The following is a 16,868-nucleotide window of genomic DNA, read 5'->3' as shown; positions in this document are numbered from 1 at the left end:
GTGAACGACACTGGCCGTGCCTGGTGGTAGACTGCAAATTGAGGTGAAACAATATTTATAGTGCAGTGATATAGCAAGAATCTGATTAGTGATCTGGTGAGTCTGAAAAAGCCTCTGAACCATTTTTTCATAAAGGACTGGCTCTGAGTTTTCCCCTGATACAGAATGAGATTTTCTCAGCCAGAGTTGAAGGTAAATGCCAAACACCAGACTTAATGTGGATAAGATGGAAATTATGAGACATAAAAGAAAAATCATAAAAACGTAAATGCTTCAGATTTCATTTTGTAGACTATTAATTATGTAAAGTTTTGTTCTGCATTTTAGGTAACACAAAACGACCATGATTTTCTTAATGCAGAATTCTCTGCAGAGCTCAGAGATGCATTATTTCAGTGTCGCTGCACACCACCTATACAGTCCTGTTCTGTAATAAATGCCACGGGGAGTTGTGTGTCTGTTCCTGGTCATCGTGCAGGATTTATATGACGTCAGCAGTGCAGGAAGACAGTGCCAGGGCACTTCCTGCTGCGTGGCGGAGGCAGACATATGTCGCAACCAAGAGCCATGGCCAGAAGTCACTCTTCATAGAGGGACAGAGAGAGAGGAGGGGAAGATGGCTGCAGTTGAGTCATGTGATCAGGGGAACCATGGACCACTTTGTGTTCCATATCTTTACTGCCAAATTTCACTCACCGCCTCATTATATTTACCTCAGTACATCCTTTCCTTGTGGCCTTTATCATCATCTTTTTTAGGGGTTACCCTATCCCAGCATCCTCCTCCATCACACCAAAATCTGCATGTCCTCCTTCACTACATCCATGAATCTTTCCTCTGGTCTTCCTCTTCTCCTCCTGCCTGGCAGTTCCACCTTCAAGATCCTTTATCCAATATATCCACTCTCCCTCCTCTGCACATGTCCAAACCCTCATCCCTTTAGCTTTGTCTCCAAACTGCTCAACCTGAGCTGTCCCTCTGATGGACTCATTTCTAATCGAGTCCATCCTGCTCACTCCCAATGAAGATCATATCATCTTCAGCTCTGCCACCTGTCTTTCTGTCAGTGCCACTATCTCCAAACCATCCATCATAGCAGGTCTCACTATCATCTTGTAAACCTTTCCTTTCACTACTGCTGCTGTCCTTCTGTCATTGTGGCCTTGATTCCTGACTCAAATCATTTATTTCCTTTAGATTTTTGGACACAATCCAAGGCTATCAGCTACCTGAGTCGTGTTTCTGAGCAGATAAAGCTCAGTTACTGTGTATTTATCTTGTTAAATTTAATATACATATATTCTTGTTTCAGTAACTTCAACCCAGCTTGCACCAGATTCATCTTACCAGTAAACATCATTTTATTTTAAAGTACAAACTCTTTCCGCGAGCCAGTTAAAAGACAGCTGATACAGAAGCCCTTTGTTAAAATGTTGGATGTCATCCATCTCATCATCCGTGGAGACTTTGTTCTTGTGATGGATTTGAATATGCCCTTTCTGTGAATGAGTCTCCCTGCTGTGCAGCAACATGAAACACATCCAACACAATGCTGTCCAAACTTTGATTAATCATTGCCAACGCTGTTTCACTAGTTCTCAAGCAGGGAAAAGAAAGAAAGAAAACTGCATGGAAAACAAAACCTCTGCAAACCACAAAACAAAACGTTGAGTCCAAATTACTAATTCACTGACTGGTCTCTAGGCCTGCGTGAATGAGTTCAATGGTGGACCAATGGGGGATGTCCCAGTTGTCACATGTACCTTTTATATAGAGTCGATGGCTAATACCAGTCCCACGCAAACAGAGTTTTAGCACAAATTCAAACACCTTTGTTTAATAAATGCTTCATAGACAATCTAAACTCAGAGCAGTTTCAAAACCTTTGAAATCTAAACGTCGGGTTGCAAAGAATTTTTCAAATGAACAACTGAGAGTGTCATCAGGAAAACTGTTAGAGGGCATTTGTCTGTTTACATTAATCCAAGGTAGCTGCAACTATGTCTGCACTCAATGGCTGAGATCTTCTTTGGGACTGTAGACAATTACCTTTACACTGTGGAAGTATAGCTTACTGAGTGAACAGGTGACAGCCTTTTGCATGTCCAAGCTACTCACAGAACACTGGAAGTCATTTAGAGACTGTACATGATCAAAACAAAACAGTGTTTGTTCATGATGCATATAAACCTCTTTGCCTTTCCACCCAATATCATTCGTCCATTTCAAGTCTTAAATGTGCATTTGGCTCCTAAGAGGTGGAGAATTTATTTAACAGTTTGGTGGAAATGACTGCTGACTGGTGGTTCCATTTCATACCATATGCACTGGACAGCACTCTGCATGCTGTGCACACCGACAAGACGGTCGTGACTTCAGGCTTTAAACTGCAGCTGAGCCTCCAGTAATGCCCCAGGCTCATTCTGACTGCACTATCAGTCTGCTCTCTGCTAATTGAGGCGTTAAGACTGTAGTTTGCAGGCAGCTTTAATCTGACAGACCCGTGAGCATCTACAAAGCATACAGAAACACAAGCCTGTACACAAACACACACACCTGCACAGACACTCTTTGACATCTCAGCACCTGTCAGGGCCATACGTACAGAGGTGAGGCAATAATGGTGACAGATTTGCTGTGGGACAGTGAAGGGAGGAGAAAATGAGTAGATTTATACGATCTTCTCATGCTCCTCCGTGACCAACCTGCATAAAGATCCCTGCACCCAGTATAGATGTGTGCAACCGGCCAGCATCCAGTGCAGTCTAATCCCTCTTAGTCCACAGCAGGGCCTTACACTGAGCAAAACCAGTTCCCTCAAAGACACAGATGTAATGTAATTTATGCAAATATTAACCTGTGACACAAGAGAACAGATCATTTTAATGACAAAAAATTTACATTCATTACGGCTGCATGTTTGTCAATTTTCCTTTCAGTGAATAAAATTAAAGGTGCATCAACGCCCATGCATGAAATCCTTCATCATTCACAGCTTCTTCACCGTCTGAGGACGAGTGTGCGGAAACAAGGGCACTGACAAGTGAAACAAGTCAACAGAGAAGAGGAATATTTTCAGGGCTGCAGGCACAGTACAGTCACAGGCACAAAGTCAGTGGATTTAGCCGTGACGTCTGAAACCGTAAGACCCTCATACATCACAAAACTGCTGAACTTCTCTCAAGGACAACGAGGAAACAGAACGAATAAGCTCACAGACCTGTTTGCAGTCTCAGGATACACCCCTTCCCCCACCTCCTTTTTTTTTTGAGCTTTGAGTCTCGATTCTCAGGATGAAGTGGTTTTTCCCCAGAGTGATGGCGGGTCAAGTGGGGGGGGGTCACCTAACTATCAGCCTGACTGAGGCAAAAAAGAAAAAAAAAAAGGCTTATATTACAGCAAGACAACAACCGAGTCCCAAAGTTACATTTTAGAAATGACGCAGGCGAGTTAAAGAAAAACAACTAAGATTAACCGTGAAAATATGCCTCATCATTAAACCTCCAAAAGAAAAAAATGTATTTATAACACAATGTGTGCACTCACTCATAATAATGTCATGCTGCTCTCAAGGATTCACGGTTTAATGACGGTGTTTGTTTTACTGTGGTACAGTATAAATGAATGATCCCAATCAATAATCCCCATCAGACTCTTCACTGTCACATCAACTATGATACCTACCTACCTAATCAATGGTTTATATTTGACCTATAAAGAATGCTTAATTAATGTTAATAAACCAATCAATTAGTTAATAAGCCCTTTATCTTCTTTTTTATTACTAGCCGATGCTAGTCTGGGTTCCAGTTTCTAATACAGTACATTTAGTAGAAGGTAACTTGTAAAAATATCCTAAATTAAAATTGTATTTACCTAAATTGTGGCATCTTCTGCCACTTTAAGAAAGTTGTCCTTTGTGCCAGAAAGACTTCAACACATCTTACCAAGTGTAATTAAGAGGTGATTCATTGCTGCTAAATGTTTCAGGCACACGTTTTAAAGGGTAGCTCGACACTACATCACAGCAAAGAAAAATGGCTTCTTGGTTGACTCTTTAGAACCATCTCAGTCATGATCCAATCAAAAACATCACAGCGGCTGATTTGTCTTAGCCTGTTGATTGGAGAAACTTCAAACCCTGAGCTAACAACGCTTTACTTCACCAGAAAAGCTGCGATAAAAGCAAAAGGCAAGAGAGTGCTATTAAAAAAAAAAAGGGGGGGGGGGGCTGTATCTCACACCACAAGATGATACAAGGTATTTTCTCACCTTTCCACTTTTTCTTGATAATACACTTAACAGAAAACCCATCCTTATTCCACCCTCAAGGTCAATGCATTTTCAGAGGAGACAGCTGAAATGGAGCAGGTGCCGGCCACAGTGATAGTGCCATCCCTCTGAATTTGCAAGTATGGATGGCATCCCCTGTTTGTTCGGCAAAACTAAGACATGTGGGTTTAAGTGATGAATGAGTCTGCAGCTCCTGGTAGAGCAAAATAAAACAGAACCACTTAGCTCTTGTCAAAGCTGCACTACAGACTGGTTGGGCAACTCTCTCCCAGGTGTCTGAGGATGAATTATGTGTGTGTGCAGGCTTATTGGTATGAGGGTCCTCCAGAGATTATGTTGCACATTTTCCAAACTGAATTAAGATATAATCATTTGCTTTTTAATCAAGACCAAAATGTGTGCAGTGGGTCAACAAACCATAAAGGTCTTCTCCTCACAGTGACACCAGATTTTTCTCTTCCTCCAGGGTGAAGGCTCCAACTTCCTCCAGCTGGGATCCTCCATTGAGCAGCAGATCAACGGTATGTTCAAGGTGATGGAGGAGTACAACTGGGACAGCTTTGTGGTCATAACCAGCCTCTACCCAGGTTATGAAGCCTATGTGGATTACATCAAGTCCTTTACGGACACCAGCTACTTCATATGGGATCTGCAGGATGTTTTGACCTTCGACATGTCCATTGACATCACGAATGACATACGAGCACGGAGGCTGCTACAACAAATAGATGCCCAGGTGCTGCTGGTCTACTGCTCCCACGAAGAGGCGCAGTACCTGTTTGCCATGGCAGGAGAGGTCGGATTAGTGGGGCCAGACTACATCTGGATTATCCCCAGCCTGGCTGTGGGAAACCCAGAGATCCCTCCGCCTGAGAGCTTCCCGGTGGGGCTCATTAGCATCATTACTGACCGGTGGAGGATGAGCCTGAGGAAAAGGGTGCGAGATGGGGTGGCTATCGTTGTGAAAGGTGTCCAGAGTTTTCGAAAACAAAGAGGCTTCATTCCCGAGGGTCACAGTGACTGTCACAACCCTGTCAAGACATTCGCTACTAATGACACTCTGTTCAGGTAAGCTAAAGTGGTAAGAGCCGAAATCCCTGGCTGTTCTTGTTTGGCCTCCAGTTTTATTTGCCGTTGATGGGGTATGCTGTTAATTATCCCCAATGTAAACAAGAGCACCGCCGAGTGGTGCCAATGCTCAGCTGTTTTAGATTCATACTGGGGGGTGGGGGGTGGGGTGGGGGGTGTCAACATGATGTTATAGTAAAGTCAGAGAACAGGTGTGTGAAGTTTGACTGAACTAGCTTGAACAGTATGCATCTATGGTGTGAATTTGAACATCCTAGGTGAGATCTTTCGAGTGATTGTTTTCATAACATTTTCAGAAAACCTGACCTCTGACCTGTAACTTCAGGTCAGAGGTCACCAACATTTGAACTAGTCTGAGATTTTTAGTAGATGTATCTATGGTGTGACTTTGAACGTTCTAGTTAACATCGTTCTCGAGTTATGACCGAGTTAAAGTGGCCGACGCCGCCAGAGCCAAGACTACATCAACAGCTCGACTTTTTCTTCAAAACAGCCAAGCTGAGAATCATTAAGTGACAAACAAAACAAAGCAAACAATGTCATAGTTGAACTATTTGCTTTCACCGCTTGGTAGTAAGTAAGCTGTTACTTCAGGCAGAACGGGTGGTTATGCACCCATAAGCTGTTCATCAACCAGAATTTAACAACAAAACAAGAAAAATGTCTTCCTGTACTATCAGGTATGGTGTGGTGTGCCAAGAGTAGACAAAGGATGCAGTGCTACAGGCCTCAAACTGTGTGGAACTACAAAAAATAAATGAAAATGAGATCATGTACACATGCTGCCAGATAAAGCTAGCATAACACAAGCTGACCACAATTAGACTCGATCATTTGACAGAGCAGAGGTCCCCAACCTGCCGGGCCGCGGGTCATAAATCCACGTTAATATACTTTTCTACGTGTAATTCAACCACAGCTCATTTTTCCTTTTTAAATTCGTAAACCATTTGCTACGACTTCAGCATTGGTACAAACATTAAGTTGCTTCCAAAGATGTCTACAGGCATAAAGAGATTAATCTTCAGACTTTTTAAAACCTTTTAACTACTTTAATGAAATTTAAGAATAAACTTGCACTCAAAATACACAAAAAGTGAAAATGAACTCTTTTTTCCCCATGTAAAGACATTATAAAGATACATTATAAAAATCAAGTTTAAGGAAATGTGTTTGGTTTCCTTTCTGTATTAATAAAGTGTAATTGTCATATTAAAGAATATCTCATTTACTCAGTGACCCTTGGGCCTAAATTTATGCCTCAACATTAGAAAAACCATTAAGTTAGCTATTATTTCTAATCTGTTTTTTACATATAAAGGTTTAATCAAACTACAGCCCATCAAATTCACCCCAAGCTCAGACCATGCAGTGCTCAGAGAAACTGTAAAAAACTCAGATTCTACAGACCTCAGTTAGCAGATTAAACCCTAAAGTTCATGACTGAACAATTACAAGAAGACTGAAGGTGTCTGCCCATAATGCACAGCACCATGATTGGAGACAACCAAGCACAGCATTTCAGCTCAAACACCTTATACCGACTGTCAGCACGGTGGTGGAGGGCTGATTAATTGGGCTTGTTTTGCAGCCACAGGACCTGGGCACCATGCAGTCATTGAGCCATGAGCTCTCCCACTTTGTTTTGTGGAAACTGGCTCATGCAGCAGGACAGTAATGCAAAGCACAGCAGCAGAAAAGAATGACGGTGCTGCTAAAAACCAGTCAAATTCCTAAAACTAAATCCTAAACCTGACTGAAATGCTGCAGTGGGACCAGAAGAGAGCTGTGAACAAATGAATGCCTGCAAACCTCGATGAACTGAAGCAATGTTGTAAAGAGTGGGTCAAAATTCCTCCACAACAATGTGATAAAGTCATACAGAAAACCATTACCTCAAATTATTGCTGCTAACGGTGATTCTACGAGCTGCTGAATCACGGGGCGTACGTGAAGGTTTTATTTTTCAAGGCTGTTTCTGATGCACTCAAAGGTGCACACAGAGGTCCCATTTAATAAATTGAACCTGATCTATGCTAAAATATAATAGGTTCTTACTCCCCCCAGTGCTTCGCCTCTCTACCGCGTTCCATAAAATTCAGCCTGGTTATTGTTTAAACTTGCTGATGAACTACACTGAACACATACCTCCACCGGGGAAAATCGGTTACCGGGCCAGTCCTCGTAAATGTCACGAGTGCGGTGGCTTGATGTTAATGGAGCTAATTGTGAACTCGAGATATGAACTCTGCACTTTACGATGGCTAGACTGTCACGTTTAATTGTACACTAGACTTGAAGGATAGCACTTTAAACTGAACCCCAGAGTCTTGAAAACACACTCAAAAATGTGCCAGCTGTTACCAGCAGCTGCACAAGAGGAGCTCGAAATCTTCAGGCCAAACAGATTAACACTTAAACACACCAACACTGATTTCATCACAGTCAGAAATATGTAACCCACTTTCTTCCTTTCTTTTTTTTTGGTGGAGTCAGTTTCTGCCATCGATTCATATCGGTGGCAATTTCATAGAGAAGTCAATACCTGCAAAGTTACTATAATAACTTAAAGGAGATTGTTGCCTGATGGTCAGAGATCACACATTCAATATTCTTTCATTTTTGACATATCAAAGATAAGAACCGTAATGGCTCACTCTTACATCTATGGGACACGGCAAAATTGAGGTCAACAACCACTTATTTATTCAAGACTGCCCATCTTTTTGATACAGTGGAGCACATTTTATGGCGGCTGTCGCTCTCCCAAACTGCGTCCTCTGCCCCGCTGCCATCCATCTCCACGTCTCTCCAGCACTGAGCTCTCTGCTGTATCTCTTGGAGATTGCGGCGTAATTTAGTTGGCGGGTAGGGTGTTGGTGACGGCGGATACGGGCGTGGTTTCACTTGAGCAAAAGAGCAATCTGACACCATCTGTGCCACGGAGCACGCAGCAAATCCTATTTTGCTGGGAAAATGTTTTAATCAGCAAAAGAGTAGTGCTTGGGAAAAAAAAAACTGCCCCAGCAACAGCTTTTGGCTCCTGTAAGCCAAGGTCGTTCAGGGAGGCTGAGAGTTTGCTGAGTGTAAATATTTATACGTGCAGTTTCAGATGGTCACCACGAGGCAGCTAACGGGACGCAAGCATCACTAGACTCTTGTCTTGCATTATGAAACATCACTCTCTCCCTCTAATGTCAGAAGTAATTTATCTTACAGAGTCTTCAGAGCCTTGGAGGGGGGGGACAGCGCTTCCTTTTGTAAACCCAAACCGTCCATAAAAAAGTGGAAAATTGAGAACAGGCTTTGATAATGTACCAACCCGCCCGTTTAAACTCCCCAAACCCAGCAGGCATGATGTGAATAGCTGTAGTAACTTGAAGGTCGGTGTGAGAGAACAAAGCACTTCTGTCGCCTCTTCTGTTTCCAGCCAGATCAAACATGAACACCCCCCCCTCCTTCTCAGATTTCTTCTCACATACCTGGAGTTGGAAACGAGCTCTTGATAATGAGTTGGCTCACCTGTTAATGGGATTATTGTGTGATACCGGATTAAAGAGGCGTTTCACACACACACACACACACACCTATTCTCCTCTCAGCAGGCCTTCATCACCTCTGCTGGAGCGGCGGGCGAGGTGAGAGAGCAGCGCCACAGGTCTAATGTGACAGAGGATGTGAGCGATGAAACACAGACAGCAGATATCCATTTTCACTGATGCGTTTCAAAGTCTCAGATTACTCAACCGCTACTCAAGTGGTTTCATTCAAAAAAATAATTAAAATGCCTTTACTTTGTGACATGGCCATTTTTAGCCAAAAACCAAAAAGTTTCAGCATACAAGCCTTCATCAGGAAGTTAAAGTTTATGCAAACACCAATGCTTCCACCTCAGGTGAGAATGGAATTTTTCACCAATAGGAGGAACCTGGACAGGTGTAGGCATCCAAATCAAAAACTTTTATTTTAATTTCAAAAGAGAGTGCCCTGGAGTTTGTTGATGATTTAGCTCATGTGCATTCCTTCCAAAGAGCTCCATCCAACCATCCTTTTTTTTTTTCTCTTATCCGGGGTCGGGTCACGGGGGCAGGAGCCTAAGCAGAGAGGTCCAGACCTCTCTCTCCCCAGCCACTTCCTCCACCTCATCCGGGGGAACCCAAGACAATCCCAGGCCAGCCGAGAGATATAATCTCTCCAGCGTGTCCTGGTTCTGCCCCGGGGCCTCCTCTCAGCAGGACATGCCCAGAACCACCTCGCCCAAGAGGCGCCCAGGAGGCATCCTAGTCAGATGCCCGAACCACCTCAACCGGCTCCTTTCGAGCTCCTCCGTGAATCTCCACCTTATCGTGGTGCCAAAGAGCTCCTCAAACAAAAACAATCTGAACCCAGAGAGCACATCTCAAAAATTGCTGAGATGATTGGTTGCTTTTCTCCACTGAGGGTTTTGAACCATTGGCGAGATAAAATGAGACATTTGGGGCAGACACATTAACCTGTTTTTAAAAAGACATTTAGACTTCTAATCATTGAACTGAAAAAAGCAAACAGCAGAATCCTCCTCAAGTATTTTATTTGTGACAAATAAATAACAGAAAAACGTAATCAGCTGCTTTCTCCCTCAGGCTGTACCAGTCTCTGTTGTGCTCTGTAGCTTTGGTGAGCTAGCTGTAGCAGCACACTTTTTCTGAAGGAGTCCCAAAGAGGACTTTTTTGCCCTCTGTAATAATTTGATCTGTAACACCCACACAGGCCAGTAAAAAAGCGAACATGGCAACATAACTGCTGTAAAACCAGAATATTTTTAGAAGTTCAGCTCGCTGATCATCTTGATCTTGGGTTTTTGTTTCAGGCACATGTTAAATGTAACATGGGAGCACAATGACTTCTCCTTCAACACAGATGGTTACCTCGTGAATCCAGCCATGATCATCATCACCCTGGACAGGGAGCGACAGTGGGACAAGGTAGGATGATGGCAGCTGTTTGGCTTCCAGAATGACTTTTTAAATGTTGCGTGTGTTCATTTCTGAATGGATAAACCCACAATTGAGCTCATAAAATGAGGAGCAGTTACAGAACACTGATGTCTTTCTCTGCATGCTAACAGCAGACTGATTTCATGCATCGCTGGTCTCTTTGTAAAGCCTAGTTAGAGGAATCAAAGCTCCACTGATACCAATGAAATACTTAATGAAGGATCACCTCCTAATCACACACATATTACTACATTCTCACTACTCTCCCGTTGTTCCTGGCCTCTAATCCTTCAACCAATATTAAAATAAAAACCAACACAGTCAGGTAACTGTTTCAGCACGCTGCCTCATTGACTCGTCTGGAGATCGAAACATTAATTAAAGCAGAGGGTAAACCGGAGGGAGTTCACTTCCTCTACAGAAAGTGCTTAGTTTCACATTATGCACAAAGTGAAGAGTCACCAGCAACTCAAAGCTAATTATGTGATTCTAATGCTTTCAGATGTTACTTCCTATTAACTTCCAATATGTTATCCGGACTCTGTGCAAATGGGAAGCTGTAATGGCAAAGTAAACAAACAATTTGTGTATGAAAGAAGATTGAAGACATTTTGTGTGTCAGTCAATACGAAGGCAAAGACTACTGACAAAGAAAAGACTTTTGTGCTTTCGTGCACACACTCAATCAAACATTACCAGTCAATTAATACCAATTAATCAACTGGAAAACTATAGCTGTACTACTTCTACTAGATTTTAGAAATTTCAGGAGCCCTTACACAATATTTAAAACCTTCCTTAACTTCACCAGCCTAGAGACCCAAAACTATTTTAGTCAGGACCACTATAGTCAAAAGAAGAATTTTATTTAGATGGTATGCCTCCATACTTCCTCGTGCTTACATACAAACCCAGCACAGAACAGAGCAGACATGGCACATTAAATCAGGCAAAGCACGAGAAGGAGATGCTGGATTGGAAGTGGGTTACAAAGCAGCTTGCAGATGCAAAGCAATGGTAGGAGGGCCGAAGCAGCCGAAATAGCACAGCCTGTGTGAGGTCAACAATCTGGAAGCTGATGTGTCGTTAGTGCCACTGAGTTTGTCTCCATTGGTGTGACTAAACTCTGGACTGTGCACATTTAAATACAGAATAATTTAAGAAAAAGCAGCAATTTGCACGTTTGAAAAATGGAAGTAGAGATTATCTGGTTATTTATCCATTTTAAAAACAATAAATAATGGGTGACTTTGGTGCACTGCTAAACACTCCTATGGGTGCATTACTGATGATGTTATACAAATGTTATTTTGGGGTCTCTACCCATCTTAAATGCCATTTCTTATCTGAACAGACAACCTTTCTTTGGGCACCTTGTCCTGCTGCATTATTCATGATGGCTCAGTCACACCAGAGTAAAACAAGGATGGCAACCCCCTTGCAACTGTGTGTGTGTGTGTGTGTGTGTGTGTGTGTGTGTGTGTGTGTGTGTGTGTGTGTGTGTGTGTGTGTGTGTGTGTGTGTGTGTGTGTGTGTGTGTGTGTGTGTGTGTGTGTGTGTAGCTGCTGGAACCAATTGGTCATCCAGAGAAGCATGCAACACCCTCAATCTCTGGGCAACCACTTTGGATTGCAAGGCGTAGCGGGAGGCAACCTGTCTCCAAACAATCACAGCCTGACTCAGACTGACTGCAATCACTCTCAGACAGATTGGTGAAGGTTTGCAAAGAAGTTCTGTCTAATTTATGAAGATAGCTAACACGCTGTAATCAATCTGAGGCAATCACAGATGTGAACACAACACAGATGTGAACACAACACATCTGTGATGTGCCTCTTTGCAAAAAGGGACTCAACTAATTGCGAACTGGTTGTATTCTGGTTATATTCCTATATAAAAGCGGGGTGGCCAAGCTCCTCTGTAATTCTGCAGTTAAATCGCCGTTCTGCAGCAACTACATCACTTTTTGTGGAGGAATTTCTAAATTTCTGATTCAGAATGATGTAAGTAGCTAATTTGAATTTCTGTGTATGTAATGGCAACCGACTTGTGATCTTTGAGGACTCATCACAGTTAATCGCTGTATTATCATGAACAGACCGCATATAATTGCCAACTTGACCCCAATCAATCACAAACTGATAGCACACTGAATCCATCTTACTGCTATTTTATTGGCGTCTTGATACACCAAACTGGCTTTGAAGTTGGCAGCTAGACCTGGTCCCCGTCTGCAAAGTTATATTTCAAAGACAGCAAGATTGCGTAAAGTGCAACAAGTTGACTGCAAAATGTTGCACCGCCGTGTCCAAGCAATGGTTTTTCTGGTGTGACTGTAGCATTAGAGCGGTTTTGACGGTCTTTGCATGCTCGTCCTAAAGACAAACAGAAAACATCCTGGAAGTGCAACACAGTCTCCTCCAATTTTGTAAAGACAACACTGACAGTGAAAGACAAAATCTAAATTAAATACAGTGACAGTAACATGTATTGGATATGCCACTGATCTATGAATTATTCTTACAAGCAGGTCAGTTGAGCTTAGCAGAAGATGTTGCCAATATTCAATCAGAAAAACTTACATAAAATCTAAAGTGCAGGCGACAAAGAGGACACCAAACTCAAATATGTCCTCCCAATCACTCCCCGACTCCAGCACTCCTCATTCCCAGCGTGCTGACCTTTACATAAACCTTTCCAGGGAGGAGAAAAACATTTTTCTTGTTCGCTGAACGAACAACACTGTACTCATTTCACAAAATTTCGACTAAGAAGTGTGAGGCGATCCATTTTGTGCGCTCCACTTTCTGTTGCCTCTAGCCTCTATTCTCAGAAAGCTGAAAATCAATTCCACCTTTTGATTTCCCTTTTCCCAGCCTTTGTATTATACACATTGCAAGGCAGCTGGTCTGTTACATTCATACATCACCTCTGCATAACCGGCCCTCAGCCTCACATTTTTAGGCTGCCGCCTGGCATTACACGCCTGGCATTATTTTAACTTATTAAAAAAACCTATATCACTACAACATTCTTATCGGATAGGCCTTAATATGGAACTTGCCGAGAGTCATTGTTCAGCCACTTCCACAGATGTACAACTCAAAGTCATTTGGGAAGAGCAAGAGAGAGAGCGTGACAAAGAAAGCACAGACAGAAAGAAAAGGCCCCTGAGAATGACGACAAGAGTTCCCGTCACAGCTCTTATCTGGCAGAGTCTGAAAAGCTGAAGTTCTTTAGCTGTATATATGCAACACTTACAAACCCTGAAATTAGAACCTGGCTACTGAAAATGAGTTTAACTGGAAAAGGGGGAATCCAACTGTACTTTCCCAAGAGATTTCCTGTAATAGAAGCTGTTTTCTATCCAGACAGTTAATCACAGAACTGTAAATCTCATGGCAGAGTTTGCTATGTTTAAGTTTTCCACTCCTTACTCTTGCTGTAAGAAACAAAACCATCTCGGGTGAATGAACAATGAAGATTTCACAGTCTGAGCAGCCACAGGCAAAAGACTTCCTCTCAGTACGCTCTCGTGTAAATTGAAATTCTGAGTGACTAAATGCCCATGAGTGGGGTGAAACTTAAACAATGGGACTGATCAATATGACTGGCAGGAAAGAAGAATAACTGTAAGGTCCACAGAGAACCGAGATATTTGCACTTTTCTGCAGGCGTTCAGTTTTTTCCACTTCACTGTGACAGGCTTTACTGACTGGAGTGATGAGATAGGATTGCCCCCCTTCCTGCATAAACAGTAGAGATTATGTGGGAGGGAAAACACTGTGTCCAGACTGGCATTTTTTTTTTTAGCTCTCCAGGAAGTTGATGACATTTACAGAAGCACAGACGAGTGAACTAGAAAGACTATTGTTTAAATATCAATAAGCTCACATTTGTACCAACTGCCTCACTGCCAGAAGTAAAATGTAAGTAGGATTCTTTCATCGACATGAAATATGACACAAAGCAGGAAGCTTTCATACTAGTTACACTTCATTTTAAAATGCATCGTGGTGACTGAATCATGTGGAAAACTGAGATACATTGATGCTTATGCCCGATTTGACTTATGTGCAGATTTGATGTTTATTCCAACTACCTGAACTTCACTAATGCTACAGTCACACTAGGGAAAAACCACAGTGCAACCAAAACTACTGCAATCCTGTGCAATCAACTTGCTGATCTCGTTGCCTCTGAAATGGTTGCTTCAAAGATGGCGGCCACGTCTGTGTCTTCAAAGCACCTTTGGTGCTTCAAGGCAGCAATAAAACAGCAATAAGAAAGCAGACTGACAGTCGACTATTGAATGATGTCACGTTGTAAGCTGCATGCAATCTGTTTGTGATAAATCAGTGAAAATCATGCAACATGTTCTATCTGTATTTATAACTTATTTATATATATCTGTATTTATAACAACACTTATTTACAAACCTTTGCCAATCTGTCTGAGAATAGTTGCAGGAGACATGTTGGCTCTCACCAGGTGATGCGTGTAATTGCCTTGTGATCAAAAGTTGTTCTCCCGAGTCCAAAACTTTTTGCAATCGATTACCAAATGCAATGTCTCTGGTTCTGTGCTATTTTTACTCGCCATACGGGAGCAGCACAACAAAAAATGTTATTAAAACAAAGGAAAAAACTGGCGCAGCATAGTGGCACAGTAATTAGCACTGTTGCATCATAGCTAGAAGGTCCTGGGTTCAAATCCACCACCAGTTTCTTCTCCCCATGTGTGCATGGGTTCTCCACGGGTACTCCGGTTTCCTTCCACAGTCCAAAGACATGCAGTTAGTGGGGTTAGGTTAATTGGTGACTTTAAATTGCCCGTAGGTGTGAATGGTTGTCTGTCCTCTGCAATCGGCTGGCGACCTGTATAGGTTGAACCCTGCCTCTCGACCCGTGGTAGCTGGGAGAGGCTTCAGGATAAATGGCAGAAAATGGATGGATTAAAAAAATTTGTGTGTAGCACGTTAATGACAGCGTTTTCCTGCTAAGTTCTTATCAGAACCACATCGTGACAAATTATCATCTATAATACAAAAGATCTGCGATCAATCCGAGGTGGCTTTGACAAGTGCTTCGAGTAAACTGATGAGGATTTGTCTTGGTCACCGTGTACACTTTTATTTGGCCCTTTCCATTCGAGATCTAATCATCCACACCAGCATCTGTGAGGTGTCCAGATTTTTAATGGCACAAAGCAAAGATGTATAACTACAATTTGCTTTGAACAGTAACAGCGGTCGGCTAGCCAGCTCGCTGTAACCTAGCTATGCTGCAGAATTATTCATTAATTAGCCGACCGAATCCGCTCAAGACAGCATTTTTCTACATGAGATTGATTTCTTTCTTTTCATTTGTGTTTAGTAAGCAGCCTAGCATTGGCTAACACTTGGCGCTGATGAATTTCCCCAACCTTAGCTCACTTGCTTGCTAACACTGTCATGCACAAAATACTATCTGAAGCCCCATCAGTTTTCATTTTAATGTCCTTGTAGCATTTGTGCTGGAGTCTGTGCTGTGCTGGGAGGCAGTCATTTGTTTAATTAGTGGGTAATGGACTCCATTTCTAGCTTACAGCAATTTATTGTTGCTGTTGGCCGTTAATGCTTGGAAAGGGGGGAGAGGTACTCTGGAGTGAGCATAAAAGTCGCATCCTTTGGATTTTCACTGTTAGAGTCAACCAAGACGGTTGGGAAAGGTCTTGTTCCAATCTGTTCAAACACCGGCAATCGAATGCATATGAAAAAAAAAAAATCTTAATGACAGTGTTTAGTTCTGCACTGGCATCATCATTTACTGCTAAAGAGCCAAGTAAACATGATGGTTCACGTTAAATCTACCAGGATCTGCACTTGCATGTGTCTCGGTGGTTAATGCTGAAGCTTGCCAGGTGACTCCACGCTGTGTTGCTGAGTTTGTTGCCAGATCTGTCTGCGCTGCCGTCCTCTCCATGTATCTGCAGCGATCTCTGCTCCAATGAGTGTGGGGGGGTTATTGTTGTTTTCTGTTTGATGGTATTATAAACTATATTATTGCACAGTTGCTGATTTAATTATATTTAATTAATAAGTGCTTTTTTGTAGAAAATCAGTACCAGCTAAAATTCTAAGTGCAATCTTAAAACAGGAGAGCTGTGATGCTTCTTAAAGTAGCATCTGTTTACAGAAAGGTTGCCGGTCCAACCCTCAGAAAGGTCATGTATCCTGAGTAAACTAACTACAGATGTTTGTTCCTGGTAAACTGTGAAAGTCTGTTTGTAATTCATTGAATAAGCTGTAGCAACAAAAAGAGCATTCAACAGCCGCGTTTCATTTAACACAAATTTAAAAATCAGTATCACATGTCAGCGTTTGTGGTAAATTGGGTCCAACTGGTCCGATGCAGCATTCAAGCCTTCATTTGTGCGGCTGATTAAAGCAGGGTGAGTCAGACGGGCCAATCAGCGGAACCGAACAGGTCACGGCTTCTTTAGATAAGTGAGAATGAAATGTTTAATTT

The 16,868-nt window shown here is 42.4% G+C and overlaps 1 protein-coding gene across 1 annotated transcript in view; it reads left to right on the top strand.

The window, feature by feature from the left end:
• Positions 1–16,868, top strand: part of grin2ca (glutamate receptor, ionotropic, N-methyl D-aspartate 2Ca) — a 48,913-nt gene that overhangs the window by 10,916 nt on the left and 21,129 nt on the right. The window contains exons 2-3 of the mRNA XM_030735747.1: positions 4,760–5,361; positions 10,232–10,346. Coding sequence (XP_030591607.1) covers positions 4,760–5,361; positions 10,232–10,346 — 717 coding nt within the window. The remainder of the gene's footprint in view (positions 1–4,759; positions 5,362–10,231; positions 10,347–16,868) is intronic.

This window comes from Archocentrus centrarchus, chromosome 8 (genome assembly GCF_007364275.1).
Source record: "Archocentrus centrarchus isolate MPI-CPG fArcCen1 chromosome 8, fArcCen1, whole genome shotgun sequence".
In the NCBI taxonomy this organism is placed as follows: Eukaryota; Metazoa; Chordata; class Actinopteri; order Cichliformes; family Cichlidae; genus Archocentrus; species Archocentrus centrarchus.
This window is presented reverse-complemented; position numbering and strand designations above follow the sequence as displayed.